The sequence below is a fragment of the Castor canadensis genome, chromosome 5 (assembly GCF_047511655.1).
Source record: "Castor canadensis chromosome 5, mCasCan1.hap1v2, whole genome shotgun sequence".
NCBI classification, from domain to species: domain Eukaryota; kingdom Metazoa; phylum Chordata; class Mammalia; order Rodentia; family Castoridae; genus Castor; species Castor canadensis.
The window spans coordinates 4,870,528-4,891,851 of record NC_133390.1 but is presented as its reverse complement, the minus strand read 5'-3'; the positions used below and the strand labels follow the sequence as shown (position 1 = coordinate 4,891,851).

Genomic DNA, 21,324 nt, shown 5'->3' with positions numbered 1-21,324 from the left:
TATACTAGTTTTTCCCTCCTTTCAACTAGTCTCTGCTCTTCTTTTTAAAAATTCTCATTTATCCTAAATAAATATTGACACACAGTTCTGTGTACTCTCTTTTGCACACACCGGTACAAGTGGGATTCCCACAAGTGGGACCCAAGGCAGGGAGTGCTACAATCAATCACATCTCCATACACTACTGGCACTGGACACAGAAGCAGAGAAGAATCAATTGACAAATTAGACCTTGGGCCTTAGGGTCAAGTTCTCAGATAGAACTCTATGATTCCTGATTAAAAACTGATCCAAAATTGCCAGTCCATAGGGTCTGTGGAGACCCTTCTCCCATACTGGATTTCTGTACATTCTTCTGAAAAATGCAGATGTCACCATTTTGTTGCTGACCCATTTGTTCTTTAGATAAGAATTCCAGTGACATGTGTATTTGTGCTTAGTGATGCAAGGGAATACTCCGCCCCTGCTCTGAAGGAGTGGAGAGCAAATAGTCAAGCATCTGGTGTCAGGCAGCAGCCCACTGTATGTCAAGCGAGGCATGCTCACCTCGGTTCAGTTTTTATACATTTATTCCTTGCACTTTGCTGCAGCAACGTGGTTCATGAGGCCAGTTCAGTTCAAAGAAGGTTAGGTAAGGCACCCAAAGTTCCTAGGCAGCAGAGGACAGTGTCAGCACTTACACTGTCTATTGCATTTTAATTATGGCTTTTTTCACGCAGGACTTAGCCCCATGGATATCTCATTCCATGAGTGACTTCCTAATGGTACTGTATTGTGACCTCAGAGTTCCTGAAACAATCCAGTGCCTTTGAGCAGAACTGGCTGACAGCTACATGGTCCCAGGATAAAGTACCTGTGTGTTCCTGGAAAACTGAAGCAAGTGAGCACTGCATTGTGTGCAAACACTGTAATGTGAGAAGGGCTGGAGAGGCTGTGAAAATGTAATGTGAAAGTGGGCGGATGGGGCTATTAGGGAGATCAGCTGTGAGGTGGGAAAAAGCTTGCTCTTGATATTGGGTAACCATGGTTGGGAAAGAGATGGCTGAGGAGATGAATCATTTGTTAACTGCAACCTGAGTTCCGAGCTTGGCTTCTAGAACCAGTGTTGAATAGGATGGCACAATTGCATTTCTGTGATTCTAGGTACCAGAGGAGGAGGTGTAGACATCAAGCCTGCCAATGCCTGGGAGATGATAGGAAAGAGTCCTGGCTCTCCCTTCCCTTCCTGTCTGCCATCCTGGGGTACTCAATACCTGGCAAGAAGACAAGTTCAGAGCCAAGTTGGCGCAGCCCTCAGGTGAGCCATGTGTTCCTTGTTAGTGCATGTCTGGTATGAGCTGGTGTTTGAATGGTCTTGGAGTCTCCACAGGGATGTTGATTGGTCTTGGGGTGCTCCGTCCTCCACCAAGGTGGGGGCTGCTTTTCACTATTGCTCTTCTATTTATTAGAATTTAAACCATTCCTCAAACAGCTCAGACAAAGCACATGCACGATTCCCTTAGAATAGTCCAGAGGTCATTGGTCTTACAGTTTGTGCAGGTCTGGGCCACAGTCACATGACCCAATCCTAATTGTGTGGAACAGCAAGAACTAATGGTCTGAGGTGAAATGAGTGGGGACTTAAAAATTGACCAAGTCATCATGAATCCTTGGAAGAATTCTTTTTAAATGTCACAAAGCTCTTAAATCAAGGATCTTTACAGTGATCCAACTAGCCTTGGATGATAGGACTGAGACCAGTATATAATTCTCAAGGGGAAGGAGAGAAGTAATCAGAGCTCATCCTGGTGGCTCAAGAGACACCAAAGTTACAAAATTATTCTAGCAGAAATCAAAACAGTCAGAATAGGTAATGTGTCCCTGGGATAAAAGGTAGTTTTGTTTAAAATAGTATTGGGGCCAAATGAGCAAATAAAGGAAGGAGGAGGAGGAGGAGGAAGAAGAGGAGCACAAGGAAGAGAGGATCGATGTGTCTCAAGCAGCAACTTAGAAAGTGGGTGGCCTGGATTTCTCAGGAACCTGTGGGAGGCCAGCAAAGCCTGATGGATGACTGCTGAGGCTGAGCTCTCTGAGCCTACCTTCCTGGCAATGGCTTCACCTTAGGAATGCTGCCACTTCACAGGAGCCTAGTGTGTCTGACCCTCAGCCTTTAGGACTGGAACTGAGTTTTCTACCCACTGCCTGCCCCACGTCTCACCATCCTCCTTGGTCCGGGTGAAGATCTGCTCACTTCTGACCCCATCCCCTGCGCGGGTGAAGGCCAGCACCTGGATGCTGTAGTTGGTGTACTTCTCTAGCCCATCCAGCTCCAGGGAAGGCTGTGTGGTGGTGACGTTCTTAATATCGCCCAGCTCTGGAGGACAAGAACAAGAAGACACCATCCCATGATCACGCCCATCAGTGCCCTGCCTGTCTCACACCGAAAGGACTTGCAGGGGCTGTGCACAGGCATCTGGGACATCGGCTCCATGTGGCCATTTGCACAAGGTCCCTCTGATCTGCCAGGCAGAAAACTGGTCTAGAAAATAGCAATTCAGTCCAAGTTTCAGCATTACAACTCCAATGCCATCAGCACAGGCTGGCTTTCACGAAGCCCTCAGGCGGCTGTTGACCAGCCATGGCCTCGCTCCCCTGTGCCAGCACACTTGGGACCACAAACCGCTCCCTCTGTGACCACTTCTACTTTGCCAGCTGTTCATTATGAAGGGTTTGCATTTGAGTTTTTCAAACTCCACTTTAGCATACCTAGATTTTAAGTACCTACCTTCGTCTCAAATATCTGAGCTGAAAATTGCAACTGTACAATTACATACAGTGCTGAGTACGGTCACCAGATCTCCAGAACTTATTCATCTTGCATAACTGAAACTTTGTATCCTTTGGGGAGAAAATATAGAACAATAATGGTGTGAGGTGGTGGCTATGCTAATTAGCTTGATTGTGGTGGATGGGTCACAACAGGTATGGATGGCATAAATTCAAGGTGTAGACCTTAGAAAAATAAAATTTTAAATAAGAAAAAAAATGGGTCTCAGTTATGCTGAGTGGCCCCGGGGGAAAACGCCTCCTTTTACCTGGAGTGAACTGCTCTTCTCATTGCTGAAGTGACAGGTGATGTGTCAGAAACTTGGCATTCGCTAAATATACCTCCCTTCCCAGTGTGGGATCAGCTAGTGCCTTCAAAGATGGAATGTCACATCTCCATCTTTGACATATTGTACATGGCAATTTGAGAGTACCTGAAACAATGATGAAGTGACTACACTATCTGTGGCCCCGGGTCTGGGAGTGTCACCTCAAGAGCCAGTGGCAGGGCATGAGAGACAGAGGCCTGGGACCTGCTTATTGGGACGAAATGGCTACTAGTGGGGCACCTGGCATCCTGTGCTTACCAGGTCTTGGGGGTGAGGTGACACCCAGGGGGTTTCCTCCTGGCCAGCCAGTGTCCTGCAGCAAAGGTGACCTTTGCATGCATGTGGGAAGCAGTAGAAGCGGTCAGTCACCTTGCTTGCAGGCCTTGGCAGAGGTGGTGGGCATGCCAGGTTCACCCCTCATGCACTAGCACTGCCCTCTGTGCCAACAGGAACTCACGGAAGCTGCTCGACATGTTCTTGACTTCCACAGCCCATCATCTGACAGATGAGGAAGCTGAGGGAGTCTGGCACAGCAGCTGGCTGACAGCTGTGCTGTGGAGTCAGACCAGGGCCTCACTTCCACAATTCACTGTCTGTCACTGGGCTGTGGTCACTGGCTGAAACAAGGGAGAGTAGGGGAACTGGTATACCAGACTGGACAGATGAAATGGGCTTTCTGGCTGCCTGGCCTTTTCCACCTGCTCTTTGTCTTTCTTTCCTCTGTGTCAAGCATACTGTGCAGAAGGTCAAACATTAACATTGTTTTGATTGTGATGACCATGAAATACCTTTAACAAAATTTTAGGTTTTGTCACCAAAAGACTCAAAGTTGAACTGGATATAGCATTAGAGGGAATTTAACACAGTGAATGGGGTGGCCAAAGCTTGTCACACACATGAGTTGTAAGGGGAGAGGAGCAAGGAGTGGCAGGAGAGTCACAGAAGCCTGGACCCAACATGAGCTGCAGGCTGAGGACACCTGGGACAGACAGAGTGTGAATCCTGTAGGAAGGACACTGTCCTAGGGAGAAAGCAGACAGGGGACAGCTCCTGGAAGATGCTGATGGCCTAGTGTCTTCTACAGAGGCCAGCAGGGGCAACTTCAGAAGTCACAATTTAGAAGTCTCAACAGATGACTTACAAGGTGGCTGTCATGGGGGCACAATGCCAATAACTGGTAGCGTGGATGGATTGGAAATTCTCCCCTTTGAAGGAAGAGTCTTTCCATACTCAGTGATCACTTCCTGACCAGATCTACTGTAGACCCATTAGGTCAGGATGAAAACTGAATGCTCGTGGGAAAACTGTCCATGTAGAATGCATCCAGATCTTTTCTGATTTAGACACGTGCATTGTGTCAAAGATCACACACACAGACAGACAGACACACACGCTCACACACACATGCACATTCAGGGAAAGCACAGCTAAGAGGAGAGGCCCCCAGGAACAAGGTGGTGGGAACTGGTTCTGAGAGCAAGGCTGTGTCCTTTGGTGGGCAGGAGCCTCATTTCTTCACCTGTAAGGGGTACAGGGGTCTCACTCATGGAGAATGCATAACTCACCATCACAATATGGAGAAAGTGGTGGAATTACTGTGATATGTTGGAAGGTGACAGAGGGATGAGCTGGGGATAGGGATGAGAGGGGTAAAGCAATGTGACCCTTCCCCATCTGCTTACAGCAATTGCAACAACACAATCCCATCTGAGAGACAACGAATCCATCTGACAATGAATCAGTACACTATAGGGGTGCCTGGTTGGGTGTTTACACATTTGGTTTTCATAGACTAATTTATCAGGAACCATGAACAGGATCACAGTCAACTTCCATTCAAATGATCCCCTGAAGATTTCTATTGATTGTTGGTTTTTTTTGTTTTTTTGGTGGCACTGGGGTTTGAATTCAGAACCCCATACTTGCTAGGCAGGTGCTATATCACTTGAGCCACTCCTCCAGCCCCTCTGAAGATCTCTGAAGCTACCTGAGCACAGAATCCACTCTCCATACCAGCACCCCATTGTTTCTTGTTGGGGGTGTTGTCCTCGTAACAGATATGGGTGATTGGCAGGTATGCAGGAAATAAAAGGGGAAATGATGAAAAAAGCCAAGTGCAAAGGCAACGCGTCATTTGCCATTCTTTTAGATCTTGCTCTTTTTCATAGGGCTTCAGGATGAATTTCAATCCATCTAACAGCCCTAATAGAGTTGTTTGAGAAAAAATATGATGTGTATTTCACATGTATGAACTAAAGTGTACTGTTCGGTTAAAGTTGTGTGTAAAATAAAACAATTATGCAAAATAAATCTAGAAATCATATTCTATAGCAGAAAGTCTTTTAAAAGACAAGATAGTTTTATATGTTTATTTGTATTCTGCACCATCCTTATAAGGTCTTAAGGCAGAAAACAAAACAGGGGTGGGAATGGTTTCTGAAGCAACCCCCAAAGTCTGCACACCTGGCCGACCCAGAAATGGGGCTTCCTTTCGGAATCCACTGCTCTTGCCTGGCAGGATGGAAGTGCTGAGTGGTGGCAGGGACTCAGGGCAATGGTGACATTCCAGGGGACACTTATCCAGCCATTTCAGCCCAACTGTTCCAACCAGGTTATCTTTCTAATTATAATTTAAAAACTCAGAAGTCTCACCAAAATATTATACATTAAACTTGTCTTATCTGACACATTATCTTCTTACATTTTATCTGATCACATTAAGAACAAAAAGGTTTCTTGTACATATTTTAGAAAGTCCGTTGCTACTCACAGTGGTAGAAACAATCTGTGTGTGTGTGTGTGTGTGTGTGTACAGTATCTAGTATGGGTGGTGTTTGTTATGTGTGCTGGGTGTAGTGCTTATGTTTGTGGTATATGGGGTGTGTGTGCAATGTGTAGTCAGTGTGGTGAGTTGATATGCATCTATGTTGTGTGTAGTGTATATGGTATGCAATGTGTGTCTATGTGTGTGATCAGTGTGGTATGTGTGTGCTGTACTGTGTGTCGTGTGTGCTGTGTATCGTGTGTGGTGTTTGTCATATGTGTGATGGGGTGGTCAGCATGGTGTGTGTGTACATTGGGTGTGTGTGACATTTTCTCAAGGTTTGGCTGGGACAGTTTTGCATACAGTCACTAGTTTGAGGCAGTGGCAATCAGCCATGGGTTGTAGCAGGAGGTGTTGTGCAAATGCCCTGTGGTGGGTGGAGCTGTTGCCAGTGCACAGTGATTTCCCATGGACAGTGGGCGGGCAGCACATCATGAGCAGGTTTGCGTCTCTGAGGATTTCTTTCTTGTCTTTTGGAAATCAAGAGAACTTCTACACGAGACGTCTATCACTTCAATGTGACCCTAATTCTGTGAGCAGAAGTGTCTTTTAAAAACTGATGCATCGCCTAGCATTCTTTATTAAAAGAATTACGTGTTTTTGAATATTCAGGTTTTTAAGGATTTAAAAACATAAAGCCTGGGACAGCTTCAACACGTGTCATTGTTTCATACATACTGTGTGCACAGTATTTGCACTATATTCAACTGTTCCAGGAATGGGGGAGGGGACAGAGGAGAATGGTGGAAGGGTGAATTCAGGTATGACATATCTGATATGTTGTAAGAATTTCTGTAACTGCCACAATGTGCCCCCTACTAAAAAAAAAAAAAGAAGGAAAAAAAAATAAAAATTATAGTATAAAGCCATATTACTCATTTTAAAACAGGATGGTAACAGCAATCTGAGTAAATTTGAATGACAGGTAAGAATATGGTTCATACAGACGACTAGGTGCTGCTGGATTCTAGAAGTAGCTCCAGTCAGAACAATAGAAAGAGTGACTTCAGTGTCAGGCTGTCTTTAGGTAACCCTCTAAGGATCTTAAATTTCATCTATCCAAGAAGAGGAGTAAAGATCACAAATATATGTAATGATATCCTAGTAAAATAGATGACTTTTTATTTATTTATTTATTTTGGTAGTAGAGTTTGAACTCAGGGCCTTCACCTTGAGCCACTCCACCAGCCCTTTTTTGTGAAGCGTTTTTCCAGATAGGGTCTCATGAACTATTTGCCTGGGGCTGGCTTTGAACTACAGTCCTCCTGATCTCTGCCTTCTGAGTAGCTAGGATTACAGATGTGAGTCATTGGCGCCCAGCTTGACTTTTGACTTTCATTTGTCTACACTTCAACTTTTAAAAAGTTTTTTCTTTGGATGCGATGGGTGTTGTTAAAGAGCCCTCTGCTTCAATCTGCCCTTCTGAGGGGGTGAGGGCCAGGCTACGTGTTGGTCTTTGGTCCTACAAGATTAGTGTGTCTCTGCCCCATTCTCTAGTTCAGAATGTCCCCATCTCCGACCCAACAGGTGCTGAATTCTTGTGTCAGTGCCTAGCAGGGTCTCAGTTACAAGTTTCAAGTCTGTTACAGTGAGTCTCTCTGGAGCGCCCCCCAGGGCTGTGGTGTGGGAGGTGCTAGCCTCTACTCCCAGAGCAATCAGGCCAGGGGCTTAGCTCACAGCCTCCTTGGGGACATGGTAAAAAAAAAGGCGTTGCCAGTCACTGGCATTGCCTGGGCAAAAGGCCTCATTTTAATGTGACTTCTTTCTTTCGCCTGGCACCCACAGTAGAGCCTTTTGCAGCTGTGAGGTCAGTCTGATCCCCTGTGTTCTTAACCTGTGTGAGTAGAGACCTGCTGGGCAGAACATACCTGGTGATCCTGACCAGAAGTGGGCCAGGCTCTGGGGTCTTGGCTGTATTTGCCCAACTCAGAGCGGAGCATACCTGGGAGCAGTCAGACCAGCTCCAAAGTGAAGGGGAGGCATGAGGTGCTAGGGGCAAGAGGGTGCAGGAAGAGGTTGGGAGTGGAGAGCTGGGGCCTATGCAGGTGTGTGCTGGGCTGCAATGAGCAAGTCCTGGGAGGCCTTTCTTGTTTGTTGAACTGCAGCTCTGCTGTGCACCTAGCATGCTCACCAACAGGGATACCCAACTCCACAACACTGTGTTCTAAAAAAAAGGCACCAGGAGGTAGCCTCCTTCTGTCACTCCTGCTCCCATCTTGGCACCTGAGAAGTTAAATTATTCTGTCTTGCCCCCAAAGAGAAATGAGAGAGAGATGTAAGAGAAAAACAAGAGAGAGATAAGAGAAACAAGAAAGAGAAAGAGAGAGAGAGGAAGGAAAGAGAGAAAAACAAGAGAAGGCTAAAAGAGAGGGAGAAGGGAAAGGAAGAGAAAGAGGAAAAGACTTGACAGAAATGCAGGGTTCTGAAGTTCAATTTTTTATGATGCCTGAACCCAGAGTCTTGTGACTCTGCTGGTCAAGCACACCACCACTGAGCTGTGCTCCTGGGCCCAAAGATTCTGGCTTTAATGGCAACTCACTGAGCACTGTTATAATTCAACTACAGGAAGGTAAAAAGTTTCTCTCCTGAATTCTATATGGGGAATAGGAAACAGCCAACTTTTTAGGACCTATACCACATAGAACATCTAGATAGAGATTAAGGTTTGAGTGCCACCTGCAGAGTCTTGACACAGACACTCATTATTAGGAAAAGACATTCATGCTAATTTCCCCACATGCCACCTTCTCCCAGGCTCCAATTTGCTTTTTAAAGGTGTGTGAGGTTTGAGACAGCTTATACACATCTGTTCAAGTGTCAGATCACAGAAAAGACAGGGTGTCCGTGACAGGCACCCACCATAACTTGACTATCCCCACACTGCATTCGTTGGATGAGCCCACAGTCCTTGTAGCACCCTCTTACCTCCATCCATAAGGTTAGCCCAGTAGATGACCCTGAACCCCTGGAGAATACCATTCAGGGCTTCCTTGGAAAGCGTGGACCAGGAGATTGATATGCTCTCTGGTGATGTTGCTATGGCTTGGACATTTTCAGGGGGGTAACTGGGCACTGAAATTAAATAAGCAGAATCAGAATCACAGCGGTGGGTTTATGAGCAAGGCAATACTGAAGAAGCAACATAGTTTAATACTCCAGTGTGCAGACCAAAAGAAAAATTGTGCTCAATCCCCAAACCACTTCCCTCCAGATATATCTGGAATTTATACGTTTGTCATATGGGTTCCACGGTCTGTCTTTCCAGTTTATTCCCTCCTCTTTTAGGGAGGTCATCCTGGACTTGAATTGAGCCCACTTTTGAGCTTAATAATTTACTTCCCCATTTCCCTTGCAAGCCACTGCTCTCAGTTACATCTTCTTCACACATGCATCCCCTCCGGTTCAGCAGCTTTGAGCACACAAGTTGGAAGCCTAACTAGAGGAAAGCATGGGGAAGCAGAAGCACCATCAGGTCAGGTTTCCCTGACCATTCCCCCAACCCACTTTACAAAGCTATAACATTTCGTCAGAGGAGAGAGAGGCAAAGAAACAAGAGTCAGGTTAGTAGAACAGTGTATTGTAGACCGTGATTTTAGGCAAATCTTCAATGTGGGAGCTAGGAGAGGATGAAAATTCTGACTGCAACACCCATCTTTATGAAAAAAACCCAACAAGGTATATTTAGCGATTTTGCACAGATTATGAAGACGGGAAATCCTGGTCTTCACATTTCTAGTGAAGAGAGGAGACTTCTCTCTCTGCAAAAGTTGTCAGAAATTACAGGGGAAAGTTGTAATTTGCTTCCTCAAATCTGTGATCAAATGGCTATTTGCAAAAGAGGTAATTACCAACTGCCCTAAAACCTGCCACTTAGAGTTGCCACTGTATGTGGAAGCATCACATGGGCCCTTGCACACCAGAGTTCTCTATTTTCAAGCATTGCTGGAAATTCTAACTTCAGGCTGTTTTTCTTGTTTTCGTGGAAGGACCAGTCAATTTTCACAGTCACTAGGGGGCACACCATCACCGTGAGATCTGCTTTAGCAAACCTGATACTGTGTTTTCTCTGGTCACAAAATGTTTGAGAATAGCAAGCAATCATCAGGAATTTAAACAAAAAAGCCTTCTTGACACTGATTTGGAAAATATTCTTAGAAAATCAGATTTCTGGACTCTAGTCAGGCTTCTGCAATGCTAGGGAGAGCCGTGGTCTCACTGAGGACTTGAGTGAGAGAGTTCTGAACAGAGAACACATTTTGGCTTTGCAATTCACATCCGTCCTTCATGAGGCTGGGCTGGATCCATGTGGTGGGTGAGGTTCTTAGGGCACAGACCCCAAGCATTGGCCAGCCAGCAGGGAGCCTTATGTGGGCTGTGAGGAGCAAAAGGGGCCCCAGAGCAAAGGGAACCCTTGGGCTATGCCCACCCAAACCCAACCTACCATCCTCGAGGGTGGTGGTGATGATTTCCTGAGAAGAAGGCCCTGTGCCGGCCCGGTTGCAGGCCTGCACCACCAGGCCATACTGGGTGAACTTATGGAGGTTGTCCAGCGTGTATACCTCACTGTCCCCAGTGGTGTCAATACTGATGATGTTGAACTGGAAGTTGCCCCCAGTGCTGTACTCTCGGTAACCTATCTGGTAGCCACGGATAATACCGTTTTGCAAGTGTTTCTTGGGAGCCTAAACAGGAAAGGAAAGAACACACTAAGGAAGACTTGTATAGAACAAGTGTAAAATCAACACCCACAGCAACCTAGGAAAATAAAAATAAAGCCAATTAATATTCATAGGTACAATTAATATTCACACACAGTTCCCTGTTTTTCCAACAGGGACACATTTAGGACTTCCAATAGTCCCTGAAACTGGATAGGACCTAACCCTATAAGTTCTATGTCTTTTCTTATATATACATACCAGTGATAAAGTTGAATTCATAATTAAACTTTCATTCAATTCTTACTACACACAGTAAGAGATTAATAGCAATAACTGAAAATAAAATGGAAAAATTACAACATTATGTTGTAATAAAAGTTATTTAAAACTTATGAAGTATTTATTTCTGGAATTTTCCATTAATACTGTCAAGGCATGTTTGATCCGGGTCATTGAAAACATAGAAACAGTGTACACTAGTCCAGTGCTTGACCTTTGGACACTCCTTCTTTACCATCAAGCACACCCACCTGCCTCCCACCTCCTTTTGAAATGCTACCATGACCCTCAGTTTTTCACAGTAGGTGACCCGAGTACAAGTGGCAGAAAGAGAGTGACTTGGACACCCAGAGTCTGTGCTCTCAGCTCTTGGTCAGGCTGCTGTGATTGGCTTGTCTCCCTGTGGAGCATTCTAGAAGACAGTCTGCATTTGTAGGGTCTGGAGGTGCCCAGTGGTCACAAAGTGAGACACCCCTCATGCTTCACCAACCATGGCCACTGAGCTTGCCCCTGGGTGCTGGGAAACAGAACCAAGTTAAATACACAGGAAAGGACCTGCCCTCGTGGAGCTTACATTCTCAGGGAGTATCCCAGAATAACAGATGAAAACTGGCACGGGAGGGGGAGTGGGTCACTGTGGAGAGGGACAAAGTTCTTTTCATAAGTCCAGAGTTGCTTTGGAACATCCTGTGGTGACTGAAACAGGGAGGAGAGGCCACAGTGAACTTTGCCCTGCTGATGGAATGAGTCTACCTCATGTTGGATTTAAGACCCCAGACACTTCTCAAGAATAAGAGCCACACCAGGGGATGCTCCCAGTAATAAAGGTTTTGCAGACTTTATAGCACCTAACAAATGTGTGTGTGTGTGTGTGTGTGTGTGTCTGTATACAGTTGTCCCTAGGGGTCTATGGACAATTGGTTGTTTCCAGCACTCCCCTTGGATACCAAAATCTGAGAATGCTCAAGTGCCTTCTAGAAAATGGCACAGCATTTAATAGAACCTATTCACATCTTCCTGTATACGTTAAACCATCTCAAGATGACTTATAATATCCAATAAACTGAAGTGCTCTATAAATAGTGTCTAGACTGTATTATTTAAGGAAAAATGATCAAAAAGAAAGTCTATACAAGGTCAGTACAAGTGTAATTTTTTTCGCGAGTATTTTTGATCAGAAGTTGGTCAAATTCCTCAGATATGGAGGGGTGATTGGATATAACTTAAGTATAAACTATGGATTTGGATCTCTCTGAGTACAGAAAGTTTCCTCTGCCCTAAAAGTACTTATAATCCAGAAGGAGAGGGAAAATAAACACCTAGTTCCAAGAACTAGGAAGGGTTGAATGCATGGCTGGATGATGAAGGTCAACAGGCAAATGAAAATTGAGATTGTGTGAAGGACCCAAAAGAGGCAGAACCCAGGTGCACTGGGCCAGGGCTCAGGGGTGTGGCGGAGAGGATGTGGCTGGCAGAGCCTGCAGTAGGGACAGGGGAGAGGGTGGTCACTTGCCCAGGAGTGAGACATGACTGAAGCTCTGGGGTGGAGCTCCAGGGTGGAGAAAGTCCTTGAAAACCATCAAAATGTGAAGGCAGGAGTACAGACAGTGAGTAATCAGAAAAAGATTTTGAGCAGAGAACCAGCACTGATGAATTCAGCACACATTTATGGCTATCATCATTGAATAAGCTTACCCCAGTGAGATTAGATACCTCAGCTATCTTTGGGAGTTAGTCTGAGTGATACAATGACAGTAAAATTACATTTATTTATTTAAAAATTCCAATTGATACATATAAATTGTACATGTTTGTGGGAACATTCTTTCCTCTTTTTCTCTCTCTCTCTCTTGAAGTATTGGGACTTGAACTCTGGACTTTGCACTTGTCAGGCAAGTACTCTATTGCTATAACCATGATGCCATCCCTTTTAGCTGTGATTATTTTAGAGATAGGGTTTTGGTTTTTGCCAGGCCAGCCTGGATCACAATCCTCCTCTTTTATGCTTTCTGATCTAGATGGGATGACAGGCATGTACCACCACACGCAGATATTTTCAGTAGAGATGGGGGTCTCTTTATGACTCCCACCACACTAGTCTGGAATTACAATCTTCCTTATCTCAGCTTCCCAAGCAGCTAGGATTACAGGTGTGAGCTGAGCTGCCAGCCACATTTCTTCATTTATGGTTTGCTTAAACTCCAGTTGCTGCCCTCAATAACCAATCTGAGTTAGTACATTTGCATGGTGCTAACAGATACCCATGAAATACATAGTCATGCCAACCATTTAATTTTCTAGCCAAGTGACATAGAGTTAACTCCTCCTTTTCTCACTTTCTATGCACCCCTCAATCCACAGATGGCTTGCCTATTGCATTGATGAACTGTGGCTACTTATTCTGTTTTTAAATATATCTAAAGATGCTAGATCTTGAGAATTTGACTACACAGAAATTATTATGTAGAAACCACTGAATTTCATTTATATCTGCTAATTAATGAATGAAATTAATTTCCCTGCAAAAGTCGTCTACAAGTCAGTTCTACCAACAAAGATTTCTACTATTTCATGTCATTTTTAAATGACAAATACAGTGACTTGAGTATAAATGATAATTTTTACAAATTAAGCCCACATGTATTAACCATTAAAACTACTTCACTCCGCTCCTTGCAAAGCTTTGACTGCTCTAAGAGAGTTAGAATCACATGTGGAGATTACAAAGGTCAAGGAAGTGTATTCAATGGAGCCAAATACTACCAGAAAATGTTACATAGAGCAACTGATTCTGCTAAGCTTCTACAAGTGGTCAAGGGAACAGCTTGCTGACTTGTAGTTCCTCAGACTTGGGGATGCTTCGTGCCTGTGATGTGCACAGAAATGGGGGGACATTGTCCCTCTTTTCTGCCATCATAAAAACACAGGTGTTTTTGTTCTTCTCAGTTTCAATTTTGTTTAAAATAAAAAAGAGCATTCCTTACACTTTTCTCAGAATTCAATTTTAGTCCTGCTAATTTTAGAGTAAGGGTTTGTTTGCCTATTTGATATGTCTACAAAATACCATATAGAAAATTATTTTCTTCTGCTTCGTAATAAAAGTGTAAGGCCACCATTCCTGTACAACCCTATTCACATTTCGATCTATTGTCCTAAAGTGAGGCATTTCCTCTTATGTAGTTAGTTCACAGTCGGTACAGTTTGGGGTCTGAAGTTTTCCATTCAATGTGCTATTATGACCATATTGCTATTTAATCTTTATTTCACGGTCTTAAAAAGTCACATTCCCTCAGATTGATTCAGACTGTTTGACTTCATTGATTTTTCATTGCTTAGGATATCGTTGTTCTGTAATTTATATTCTGCCACATATGCTCTGTGAAGCTCCTTTGTAATATGGCCGCTCTGCTTCTAAGTTTATTTATTGGGCTCAAGTCCCAGAACTGGATGATGGTCTTTTTTTTTGAAGTTTATGTTTCAATTGGCTGTTAATGAGACAGAATATTTTTAAATATTCTTCTGTTAGAGGTGCAGTACAATATGTGTTAACTTGAGGGGATATATTTATCTCAAGGAAAAAACAAAACACTCTCCTTTTTTTAACATTCGAATTTTGAAGAGAAATACTTTGACTAGAATGACAAGTTGTATGGTGGCAGCACTCGCTCATCTATTTTCTTTTCAGGGTACTAATGCAATGTGCAGTTGTCGTGCAGACTAAATTGTTGCACCAGGGAAGAAGTGAGAGTGATTACTTACAAATGGAACACACACGTTTAGTTTCATAGTCTACAGACCCCAACCAAGAGGCCCGAAGAAGTCTTACAGGGTAGGGGGTAGGATAAATGATGGCTTATGAGTAAAAAGCTTCCATGCTTGGTGATGAAAATGTTCAGAAATTATGATGAGGGCTCAAAACTCTGTGAACATAATGAACACTATTGAATTGTGAATTTAGTACTGTGTTATGGGGTGTTAGTCGTACTTCACTAAAGTTGCTTTTCCAAATTTAATGTTCAACAATCACCTCTAGGGTATTTTTCTATCTCAGCTGCAACACTGGCTCCCACCCACACCAACACGATCACTTCCGCCAGCCAATCAACACTCATCACTTCTACCACACCTATGCACCATCACTGTCACTGCTACCAAAGTTAACACCATGATAACCAATACCATCCCCATCACTATATCACAGCTGCCATCTCACCCAGCTTCATCAGCCTCGTCATTACCAACACAACACTACTACCTTCACCAACACACTACTGTTTTCACACTTACACCATCACCCGTAGATCTCTACCGTGAACACACATCATTACCGCCACCACCGTGTGTAATGTGACAACCATCCCTACCACTTCCTCCACATTTTCCACTACATGTGTCACTACCTCTACCAATAAGGTACAACCTCCACCATCATTACCATTACCATTACTCCCACCTCAATCTCACCATCTCCATCACTAGCCTAGTGCCCCATCACTGCCAGCTGCTACCACTGTCACTACCACCACTTCTGCTACCTCCATCTCCATTGATGACCATAGAGCAGTCACTGCAATAGGTGCCTTACATATGGCCACTCCATCTCCTTTCATCCTTTCACAGGTACCCAGAAAAGTGTAATTATCTTCCTTCACACACAAATTAACCAAATTTCAATGAGATTAAAACATCTTTCTCAAGGTAAGTGTGTACTTGGAATGCTAATGGGACTTCTCTAAAAGTTTTATTTAGTTTTAACCTCTCACAGAGCCTCAGATAACTTCTACTTTTTGCCAAGCTTGCTAATTAAGTTATAGTAAACAAGGCATTTCTGATGAAAGGGACATTTAATAGATCACATGATTATATTTTTATTTACAAAAGCAAGCAGATATTCTCACTGGATCTGGCAAAGTTTAAATTCCATTTTTAATTTGTAGACAGAATAATCAGATTTGAATTTTTAGTTGTGTTTAAAGAAATCATTGAAGACATATTTTATACGACACAGATCTCTGAAAAAGATCCATCAGTGCAGTTTGCACAGGGAGCATGAGGAACTTTAGGGGTTGCCATCCAGTTTTGGAAAGCAACCCTGGAGGCCCACTGAGTTGTGGACAATAAGCCAGTGGGGTACAGAAGTGTACATCAGTGTAGACAAACTAATCCACATGCCCTCAGTGTAGATATACTAATCCACGTGCCTGGGTCACCCTGAGACAAGATAGTCCGTAACACCCTTCACTTGAAAAGTAGTCTTGGATGGTGCCTTAAACATTTTGACTTAACGCAGGTGTCTACTTGAAATGAAGAGATGGTTGGCCTATGAGGAGAAGACATTAGAGTTGGGAAATGGCCTTAGAACAGTGTTTTAAGGCTGTAATATATCACAGAGGAACAACTGATAGAACTGGTTGTGAAAATAAATGAATGAGACTAATGGTAGGTAGGAAGAAAAGAAAGAAAAGGAATCAGGGAGAGTTCTTGAAACATATTTTGAATTTGGGTTGGATGGTATTAGAAAAGTCAAATTTCCTGAAAAAACACTTTGACTATGATCTCTCTCCCCAGACCTGAGCAGGACCTGCTCTGAGATCTGAGCTCTGCTATAGTTTTTACCTACTGCCTCCTGGCCAGTCCTCACTACCTGGGTTCCTTCCGACTGCCTAAAGAAACATGGAGACTCGAGCTCTCTTATACACTGTATCACCTGAGAGAGCTTGCCAAAGGTTGCTCTTCTTTCTTCTCACTCTCAAAACCTTGCTCATTGGTCATGCCAACTTGACTTCCAACTTCTCAGGGACTTCCCCAGATGTCCTCCAGCAAGAAGCCCTGTCCTCACTAGCATCCCCACTGTCTCCGAGGGCAGCCACTTCTTAGGGAATGCCTGGCTTCTAGGAATCTGGAATGTACAAAAAATCTCGCCCATCCCTTTCCCCCATCCAAATCAGGATTTCAACATGATGGCCCTGCTCCAGAAATGTTCCTGTGGATGAAGAAGAAAATGATTTTGAACATATACAAGGTGCAACAAAATGTGAGAATGCTCCCAGTTGCGTGTTTGCAATTGGACCTGGTGAAGGGCTGCTGGGAAGGATGTGAAGTCAGAAAACATGTCTGGACTCAGACCCATGATCTAGCTGCTTAGCCTACAGAAGAAGAGGCTCTGCAGCTCTGCAGGGGGTGGGGCAGGAAGCGCCAGAGATGGCTTCCATGCTATCCTTTAGCATGTGGGCCATGGGTGGGGTGACAGACACATTAAGGCAGCATTTGGAGGGGTCTAGCTTTCTTTCCCAGACCTCACCAAGAATGAAAATGTCTCTGAAGTACCAATTTATGCGGATAATTCATTTTTTCTTTTTTCTAGAAAAGAAAGACTGTTCCAGAAAGAGAGACTGTTTACTTATTCAGCCAGCCAGTGGGTGCCTGCTTTTACAATAAGGATCAATCAAGACAAACCCACAGATTTATAATACATCTCACCTGGCAACTTGTCCTCTTCAGACAAATTAAAGGAATATTTTGCAAAATAAGTGCTTGGAAGAACCAAAACAAACAAAACCCCACTAAAAGCTCCCTTTCACTCTGTATTGAAGGACTCCACAAACAGTCCTTTCTACACAGGAAACTGTTGTTGTGTGCAGACTGCATTCATAAGTGAGCTGTCTCTTCACTTCTTTGAAGGGGCTGCACTTCAAGGTGAAAGTCGTACCCCTTCACTGTTACATTTCTCATGGAAGGATTAATCCTATTCCCCATGCTGAATTTTATTCTTCCGCTCATTTACCTTTGGCTGCAGTAATGGCCCTGGCTTCCCTGTGTTTCCTCTGTCTGTCCTCCCTGGTTCAGCCCTCCTGCACCTGGTAAACAGTATCCTTTCATTCCTCCTGGTGCCCTTTCTCCTGCCTCCAAATCCAGCCCAACCCCCACTTCCTTAAGAGACTTCTCTTGAATCTCCATGACAACAGTAGCATCATGTTAATTTATTTGTAAGGTTTGCAAGTGACTGTATTTTACTGTCCTTCCAAATCAGCTGCCTCTGGCAGCTCCTCACCCTTTAAAGAGACAGCGAAGCAGAGACTTGTGAATGCTCACATCATCATGTGGATGCAATGACTAGCCCAGGCATAGCTTCTGCAGATAGCCCAACCCTGTCCTGTTGCCCTTCCCCTTCCCACTGCAAGGAATGGGCTTTGCTGTTGACCTTACTCAGCCAAAAGCCCTCACTGCAGAATTCTGGTTTTGAAGAGCACCTCCTACTGCAGGTATGTGGAGACAGTTGAGAAATGGTTTGAAGCTTTTCCACTAGATTCCTGCAAATTCACTTAGCATATATTCTGCCATGCTTTTCTTTTTATTACAGGGTGGCAGGCTGTCTCCTTCATCTTTGAGCATTTCCTCCAGCCCTCTTTTCTTGGGTGTGCTCCACATTACAGCAGCCGCACACTAAGACCTTTCAGTGAGGGAGAATATCAGCCTGAGCAAACAGGAAGCAGGAGCCTGCAACACAGGGTGCTGTGCACAGGCAGCAAGGACATGTCCATGGGGGATTAGCAGGGTGGGATGCCTGCACTGTGCTGAGGACTTGCTCAGGGTGCTATGGAAGGGAAGGGCAAAGGAGGGTGGGGGTGTCCTTTGCATTAGGAGAAGAGGGTTCTAGAGAAGAGGTCTTCGTCTGAGCCTAAAGGTGACCAGGCACTGCAGAATGGTAGGAGGAGCAATGCTGCAGGCAAAGCCATCAGGATACACACCCAGGAAAGAACCAGAGACGGAAACCAGCTCAGAGTGAGCCTGTGGTGAGGCACTGGGGGCGACCGTGGACCTGGGGATGAGAGCACAGACAAACCAGGAAAGCACTTCAGGGCAAGACACTGGAGTCTGGAGGCAGTGGTTCTCAGAGTGGTGCCCCCACCCCCGGTGATGGCAACATCACCAATGACATTGTTAGAGAGGCAAGGAGGGACTCCACTCGGACTTCCTGGATCAGAAACAAATGCAGAGTATGGGGGTCTGTGTCTGTTGAACAAGCTCTCAGGGAGAGAGGTATAGCTCAAGCCTGAGAACCACTGTGGTTGTCACTGTGGGGAGGGGGGTCACTCTGCAATTTAGATCCAGCTAGGGGAGGATTGTTTAGTTAAAATGCAGAGACTGAGCATGCTCCCATTGTTCAAGCCAGTCAGTGACTCATGTTCCCAGTCTCTTTTTCTGCAGAACAAAAGGGAATGGATGCAAAATAAAACTGCAAAACCTTGGTGGTCCTGTGAGTCACACTGCCTCACACTGTGCCAAAGGAACTCAGTTCCACCACAGGGGCAGGGTTGGAGTGTGACCTGCTCTGCTGCACAGATCTCAGTGGCCTGTCCTGATGAGTGGAGGAGGGCTGTTGGGGGAGCAATGTCACAGAGAGGAGAACCACATTTCAAGCCTTCAGGGGTTATTTCCGTTCCTGTCTCTCTCCTGTCCTCAGAGCTCATTATACTGTGTGTGCTATCAATATCACAGGTCTCCTAAGAGGGACATGGATGGCCATGTTTTCTCTCCTTCAAATCATTGCCAACCCAGGGGCTAGGAGAGAATGAGGTGACTGTGTTTTATGAAATAGAAGATGGCCACATGACCTGACAATGAGATAGTATTGAGAACAAAGGGGCTATTCAATTCAGGTTTGAGAAATAAGTGGGGAGTGACAGATGTGTGATATAGGTATGGTTCTGAGAGGCCAGACTTTGATTTGGAGCCTATAGGGTCACCATGATCTAGTCAGAAATGGAAGATAAGTGTGGTGGCTTCTAGAGTGTCCCAAAGTCTAGTAGAAGAGAAGTAGAAGAAGAGTAGTAGTGGCCAGTAGAAGAGAAGTGACAGGAGAGTGGAGACACCTGCACTCAGGCCAGGGAGAAGGCAGGGACAGAGTAAGGAGTGGTTTCTGGAGATGTTTGAATGGGTCACCTAGAGGTGCATCCAGGACCCACTAGGAAAAAATCCATATGGAGACTCAGGTTTTGGAAGACTGGCCCAGCTTGCAGGTCTGGGCAGTATGCAGGCAAAGGATTGGAGGGGGACAAGTCAAGTGGGGTGCATACTAGTCTCTGAATGTAAGACTGGTCTCAATGTTCAGTGGATGTGGGGGATCCAGTAAGGCTTGGTTTCACCCATGCATCCCTGGAGGACCCAATCTGGAGTAGTTCTCCTGCAGGTAATGGGAGCCCCTGGATACAGCAGAGTGAACAAGAAAGGCGAGACCAAGACAAGCAAATGGCCTCAAAGGCAGAGGGACCTCCCTCACCCAGACCTACTAAGCAAGTACAAGAGACAAGACATCAAAGGCAAGGTGACAGCATCACAAATAATGCACAGAAGTGGGTTTTTTCAGTTGGGAGAGGAAAACATCTAATATTAGAGGTTTTATAGGAGAGCCAGTTGATGATCCAACACTCTTGAGCACAGGGACCAGTTGGGGCAGGGCTGAGCAAGTTGAAGACAGACCTCATTTCCCTTCCTCAGCCCATACATCAGTTCTGTTCTGAAGACACCCTGTATCACTCAAGGAGGAGGATAAAGCAGAAAGGAGGGTGAAGGAATATTCCTCAGGACTGAGCTGACCCTTTCCACTAGGGAAGGGAGAGAAGGGAAAAGCCAGAGGACCTGGCCTGGTGCAAAGGCCAGGAGAATTCAGGACCGATGCTCTGGACACTCACAGAGGGCAGGCCCTGTCTCCTTTGAAATGGAACTTCTCCCTTCTTCCCACCATGTTTGTTGACAATGAAAATTCTAGCATAACCCAGAGAACCCTGAAGTGACTGAAGTGGCAGAATCTTGGGATTGTGATAATGGCACCACCAGGTATATGCAGATAGAGACTGGGACAGAGAGAGAGAGAGAGAGAGACAGAGAGACAGAGAGACAGACAGAGAGACAGGGATAAGGGGCTTTGTGGCTTTGTCACAGCCAAGCAGAGCTTATCAGAAGAACCAAAAGAGCTCAGGTCTGAGAAGAGCCCTGACTGCAAGGCTGGCTGTAACTCAGACCTGGACAGAGTTCCTGAGTGTTTTAATCTATGCCAGAGGAACTTGTGACCAAGAGGACGTTTGAGATGAATTTCAATTGGATGTGGTGGCTCTCAGTTCAGCAGTACAGGCTTGATGAGATAGGGTCCCTGGGCCCAGCCTGTTTGTCATGTGTTTTATATCAATCTTTGCTAAAAAATAGCTTGTGGTGGATTTTATCTATTCATTTATGCTTCATATAAAGAAATATATTTACATATAATTGAAAGATAAACAGATGCATTTATTATTTGTATATTACATAATTGTATGTGCATTCATAGGTATTTGAATATTCACATGTTTACATATTCTGTAATATTTATATCTTATAGTAAAATACATAGATATATTACATATATTCTACAATAAATAAGTAAATACTA

The 21,324-nt window shown here is 44.6% G+C and overlaps 1 protein-coding gene and 1 long non-coding RNA gene across 4 annotated transcripts in view; one reads left to right on the top strand and one right to left on the bottom strand.

Annotated features, from left to right (window-relative positions):
* Dscam (DS cell adhesion molecule) overlaps window positions 1–21,324 on the bottom strand; it is a 657,480-nt gene that overhangs the window by 84,848 nt on the left and 551,308 nt on the right. For 2 of the 3 annotated variants that reach the window (XM_074072614.1, XM_074072615.1), the window contains exons 17-19: window positions 10,400–10,640; window positions 8,884–9,030; window positions 2,198–2,353 (exon numbers count right to left, since the gene is read on the bottom strand). In XM_074072614.1, coding sequence (XP_073928715.1) covers window positions 2,198–2,353; window positions 8,884–9,030; window positions 10,400–10,640 — 544 coding nt within the window. Of the gene's footprint in view, window positions 1–2,197; window positions 2,354–8,883; window positions 9,031–10,399; window positions 10,641–21,324 lie in introns of those variants that run through there. The other variant, XM_074072617.1, reaches the window with a different exon arrangement.
* On the top strand, window positions 1,108–21,172 carry LOC141423184 (uncharacterized). The gene is made up of 3 exons (XR_012447837.1): window positions 1,108–1,297; window positions 17,263–18,160; window positions 18,259–21,172. It is a non-coding gene; the product is annotated as an uncharacterized lncRNA (long non-coding RNA).